This window comes from Schistocerca cancellata, chromosome 3 (genome assembly GCF_023864275.1).
Source record: "Schistocerca cancellata isolate TAMUIC-IGC-003103 chromosome 3, iqSchCanc2.1, whole genome shotgun sequence".
In the NCBI taxonomy this organism is placed as follows: domain Eukaryota; kingdom Metazoa; phylum Arthropoda; class Insecta; order Orthoptera; family Acrididae; genus Schistocerca; species Schistocerca cancellata.
This window is the reverse complement of record NC_064628.1, coordinates 251,518,617-251,524,616: the sequence shown is the minus strand read 5'-3', so window position 1 is coordinate 251,524,616 and position 6,000 is coordinate 251,518,617. Positions and strand designations below refer to the sequence as shown.

At 37.2% G+C, this 6,000-nt stretch overlaps 1 protein-coding gene across 1 annotated transcript in view; it reads right to left on the bottom strand.

Moving 5' to 3' along the window:
• Positions 1 to 338: 338 nt before the first annotated feature.
• LOC126176691 (uncharacterized) overlaps positions 339 to 6,000 on the bottom strand; it is a 90,243-nt gene continuing 84,581 nt past the window's right edge. Inside the window, exon 4 of the mRNA XM_049923854.1 lies at positions 339 to 1,392. Coding sequence (XP_049779811.1) covers positions 1,318 to 1,392 — 75 coding nt within the window. The 3' untranslated portion in view covers positions 339 to 1,317. The remainder of the gene's footprint in view (positions 1,393 to 6,000) is intronic.

Genomic DNA, 6,000 nt, shown 5'->3' with positions numbered 1-6,000 from the left:
AGGAGGAAACCTGCTGGCAAGTAAAGTACATATTTACTTTTGGTGAATATCTTGGTCAGATAAAAATAGTAGTTTTTTGATAAGACGAAATGCCACAATTATATTCGATTGCTCTTCCAATACGAAACCTCCTAGTGAACGAAAATCTATTGACTCAAGTCTGCTGGTAAATAATACATCAGGAAGAGACTAAGTAATGTTGTGTCAATGCCCAATGTCAAGGTTCCATTTGTTCGTTTGTTGTTGACTCTTTCTAAACTAGTGCTACATGGATGTGAGGAAAACAGTGCTGAAGAGAATCAGCACTGAGAAGTAATACAGTTCTGACAACACTGACAATAATTTCAAATTTTGAATATTTATTATTTATTACAATCAGTGAAAATGGAAAAATTCTTACATGTCTAAAGCCTATTTTATTTTCATAAAAAATATTTTTAATCGTAAATTTTAATAAATAATTCAGTATTCATAAATAATTTCATTTTATTTTTGTCGCTAACAAACCAAGTTTGAAAATATTACCTACTGCAGATTGCACCTGTAAAAAAGAGACAATGGTCTGATTTACTCCTCTGATACGGTTTTATATAGTTGCATAGCGAATTGTCTGTGTTAGTTAAGCGACGGCATTTGCCTCTCTTACAGTCTATTGTTTTAAATGGTTTATATAGTTATCTAAGCTGAAAACGTGGTGGACCAACTAAAATTTCACACTTCCATCAACAATAAGAGTTGAATGACTTTGTGTTTACTTAGTTTTCAGTCTATAGCTTTAATGAGAATGAATGACAGGGTACGACGAAAAATGAATGCAAAAATTAAATGATAATGAAACTAATGGATGATGACATGCAAAAAAATTTGTGTTTACTGCATACTCTTATGATATACAATTTTCCACTATTTGAGTGTTACATGTAAGTCAAAATGGCATGAATGATGTATTTTTCTAAAATTAAATTTGCCTCGAAAATAAAATAAAACTGATCAACAGTCAGTGCAAGGGATCAGGGAAATGTTACATAACATTGAGAATATTTACACAAAAATACCGTTTAATAATCTTTCCACGAAACATTCTCAGAGCAGGTGTTTCAAAGTGGTATAGTAGCTTGTGAGATTGTGAAGTCGCATGAGTTCCCTGTTGCAAGCTGAACAGCCTGCGGTGCCCATACAAACATTGACTGAGTTAAAACTTTTCTTCCATACATTTAACGAGTGTTTAAGCATCGTTCACGCCATTTTGAGGTCGTTTGCCAGGTAATGGCGAGTTGTTGCATGGCGTCCACGGACGTCGAGTTGTGGGCGAACTGCTCAGGAGGAGCGTGCTGACCTGCCGAAGGAGTTGTTGAGCAGGTTGTTGACCGCTCGCAGCACGGTGATGGGGATCTGCAACAGCACACAGCCAGGATTAACTCAGGAAACATAGTTAAGTGTGCAAACGGCTAATCAGAAGCCGAGATCGAAACTACGGACCTCGCGGGCAGTTGAGACACAGTTACTACCGTTTTACATGTTTTCTTCAGGATCGTAATGACTGATATTCCTAGACGTTGCCCTTTCGATACGCTAAGATCCTTAAATATGTATTAATTAAAAAAGTTATTAATGGAGTCATTAAATGAACCTAGTAATTTCCTTAGCAAAACCCATTTCGAAGTATTCTCCAATGTGTTATAATGTCCCTACTCTTTGCTTTTTACCTTTTCCTTTGTTTGGGTTCCTCTTTCTGCTGGCTTGCACTTATCAGATAGTAGCTAGGTTTAACTGCTCATCAGGACGTCAATTGCCTTTCTTCTGTTAGTGTTCGTTTAGCTTACCGTTTTCATGCAGAACAACACGTTTTTTAGCTTCAGGTAATACAATTATTCATATGCTGGGAAACAATATTCAATTACAAAATTTATGAAATTCGTTCCTATATAACTTACAGTGTAAATATTTTTAATTAGGTAATGACGACGTGCTAGGAAGTCGAAACCGGTGATGACACTATTTGTTATCCGAGACCCAGAAATACAATAAAATAGTTACGCTCCCTATAAAAATTTTCTATAATTTTGAAAATTTGTATGATTTGACGACAAAGTTATCTAGAAGGGTTTAAATCAAGACATTAGCTCCTACGAAAGGCTGCTACATCGCTTCAGTTTCATTTTACACTACGAGGAAAAAACATTATTGTGACTGACATCATCACCCGAGTCGAATATCTGACACAGACGTCATGTCGATTCCAGTTACTATAGAGTTTCTTGTGACAGCAATCATGAATTCCCAATTTTGTAAGGTGCTCGTACCGCGATTATTAGTTATAATAAAGATATTTGATGGTTCAGAAAAGGCAATAAAAAAAAGACAAGTACATCAACAAACTTTTCCCAATTATGCTGATGATATTTGGAGTCAACTATTTGACATTTGCAAATTATTTTGCTATACTATCTGAAAATGCAGATGCAGGAATACAGCCCGCACTCTTTAAAGTGATGCCACTAGAGCAGATATCAGAATAAAATTCATTTTCGAATGACAAGAAATGTTTACAATAAAACGTGCATTTGAAAAAACGGAAAAGTAATGTATCATAACACAGTAGTGAAATCAGAACGCATCTACACAAGTGAATGTCTGCCACTGAATTGTAAACCAAACAAACTAGAAATATTAGAAGAATCATGAAAAAAGTTTAGATCCTATAAGTAGCAAGGACACCTGGAAACTAAGAGCAGTGAAACAAAAAAAAAAGGAAAAGAAGACTGATATTTTTTGAATGTTTACACAGGATGATGGACACTGGGATGAGAAAATAGACGTTCAGGTATCTTTGGGAAACGAAATCAACAACAACCAGTACCCGGGAAGTTACAAAATTCTTACAAATACACAACACAAAATCAGAAGGAGCAGCAGAATGAGGTAACTGTAAAATGAACTTTAAAATTTAAGAGGCTTCAAAGGCAGAAACATAAAAGAACAAGTTTTGAGTGATCTGAAGATAAAAAGAAGACATGGTGAAAACATGAGAAAAAGAGCAAATCGAGAGGAAATGAAATTATCACTTGACCTCTAGTTACCCACGAAAAATAAAAGATATCATGAGTGTTGAATCAAAAAAAGGTGAAATCTGAATCGCTTCAATTCTTCATTAATGCTTGAACATAGTATGCCTACCTCTGCGAATTGATCTCGATGCAGACAGGCAATTATTTTTCAGCACTTGATGAAAGCACGAATGGTTAGCAAAAGCTCGAGTCATCGCTAACATAGCTTCTGACGACTATGTAAGTATGGTTGACAAATACTGTTTGCCTTTTTTGTCTCTGAATTTTTCACATTTGTTCCGCTGTTCCCACGGATTGCCAACGTTGTCAGTACTGTCACGTGAATTACTTTAGTCACTCTTTCCCTGGCACTATATTAATTCTGGAGAATAGGCAGGAGAAAAAAAATGGACAGAGCTGGAATTAGATGTTATGTGATGTACGTTATCTGAGCGCCTTGAATAACTAAGAGAATAAATACAACGACGCTGACATTTATCGAAATTTACCACAACGAACAGCTTCTAACGGATTTAAACGTGCTATTTGGGCTTCGTTCATCCTTCGCGCTATGGATTTTCTGCGTTTATTTATAGTCACAAACATTGTGTGTGGTTTGACGCCGTCCTCCATCTTCTCTTATCTTACAGTAAAGTTTTCACCTCAATGTGCTTATTACATTCGTCATCCTTCTTTAACATCCCTTAACTTTCTCTGTGAGTAGCTGACTTGAAATGTTCAGAAATTGGAGCAACTGTAAGTTCTCTAACTTACAGGTGAACAATTAGTGATAGTTTAATAAAAACAGTTGAGTCAGTTTTTGATATTTTGGTGTTCAATCAGTTGCACAGCCAGAGCAGCAGCAAGTTATTCCTTGCTTCTCTTTTTTTTTTTTTTTTTGATCGAAAACGTTTTGTACCGTCTGATAAGAATCGGGTATTCCGATAAAACTGAAGAGAGCTACCTAATCGACTGAAACAGCAAAAAAGTATACAGATGTTATTGATGCAAAATTAAGTTGATTTCCTTATTTCCGCCTCCCCCTCCTTTCTCCTGCAGCTGGGTTGTAGCTTATGACACTTTTTATCTTTGAAACACCGATTGATATATCGAAATGATAAAACGGTACACATTTCCATCCCTGAAAATACGAACTATTTCAACAATTTTCACAACACGCGTTTGAGAGATGCTCTAAAGAATGTTTCCATACTTTTTCTATTGCATGGACATAATATTTAGTGTTACAAGAGATGACATAATTTTTCAGAAAGAAAGTTTTCCGTGCATCTAGTGTAATTACGCAGGTGTGTTTTGGTTCTGCTGTCTTCAGCGTTAAACACACTTTGTATACAGTCTGTTTTCACTTTCTACTGTACTATCTACGTCGACTTCCTACTTCCTACTGTGATAAAGTACGGCTCTACAATCCTATTCCCTACCCCTGCTTCTGTACCCCACTTTCTAACCCTCCTTTTAATGCAAACGAACTCTCCAGCTCAGTCTCAATCACATCATCAACTGATGCAACACAGCAAAAACGCAGGAATTAACTATAGAAAAAAACCTCCCGAACATTGTTCCCTCGATTCTTGTTCACGTACATAGAGATCAAAAATCCTAAAATGAAAATCTACATCTGCGTTTACGTGACTACTCAGAAATTCACGTTTAAGTGCTTGGCAGAGGGTTCATAGAAGCAATTGTAGACTATCTCTCGGCCTTTCCTCAGTCATGTATCACGTGGGAAAAATGGGCACCTGTATCTTCGAATGTGACCTTTGATGTCTCTCATTTCTAATGTGAAGACGGGCGTTAATTCACTGAAAATTCGTGTGAAGATCTCACCACAACAAAAAACACTTTTGTTTTAATGACTGTCACCCAAAATCCTCTTTTTTTGATGTCCTCCATCAGTCATGTCCGGTAAGGATCCCATATCGCGCAGCAGTACTCCTGGAGAGGACAGAGAATTGAAAAGTAGGCAGTCTTTTTAACATACTTGTCGCATCTTCTAAGCGTTGTGTTTTCTATATGATGGTTTCAATTTAAGTCGTTCGCAATTGTAATATTTAGGTATTGAGTTGAATCGACAACCTTCTGTGATTTATCATGTAACTGAAATATAACGGAATTTTTTGGTACTCATGTGGAGAACCTCACTTTTTTTTCAAGTCACCCGCCACTTTTCGCATCGTGTAGGGTAGATATCTTGTCTAAATCATTTTGTAATTTCTTTCGAGCTTCTGATAACAGCATCATCTATAAAAAATCTAAGAGGGCTGCTCAGATGGTTTCCTAACTCTTTTATATCGATCAGGAACAGCAGAGGGCGGAGAACATTTCCTTGGGGAACTCTAGGTTTCACCTCTGTTTCACTAGAAGACTTCCCGTAAGCTACTGTCAACTGTGCCTTCTGGCAGAAAATCACTAATCCAGTCATATAATTGAGACAATAGTCGACAGGCGTACCAAAGACTGACTAGGAAGCCTAATACACAATGCATGGAAAGAAATCGACAACGAGGTCATTAGAGTTGGAAAACAAGCTCGGATTTTTTAACTATGGGAAGGGAAAACGGTCACACCCCTTCAAAGAAACCATCTTAGCATTTACCTTGAGCGATCAAGGGAAAAGACGGAAAACCTAAAATTGAATGGTCGGACGCGAATTTGAATAATCGGTCACCCGAATGTGAGTCCAATGTGCTAACAACTGTGGCACTCCGCTCGGTTCGAAGATAGACACATCTGCTTCCATTAACAAGCTGAAAGTGGTAACTAAATCTCGGAACCCCTATCCACGTCACCCTCGCCCTTTCAAACGCAGAAAGTGCCTCAACCCTTCCGTTAGTTGTATTACTACTTCTGATTGCTTGGATGACATGCGATTCTCAAGCCTTCCATACACAAGTATCTGATCCTGTACCAGCTCATAAAGTACCGACACGTC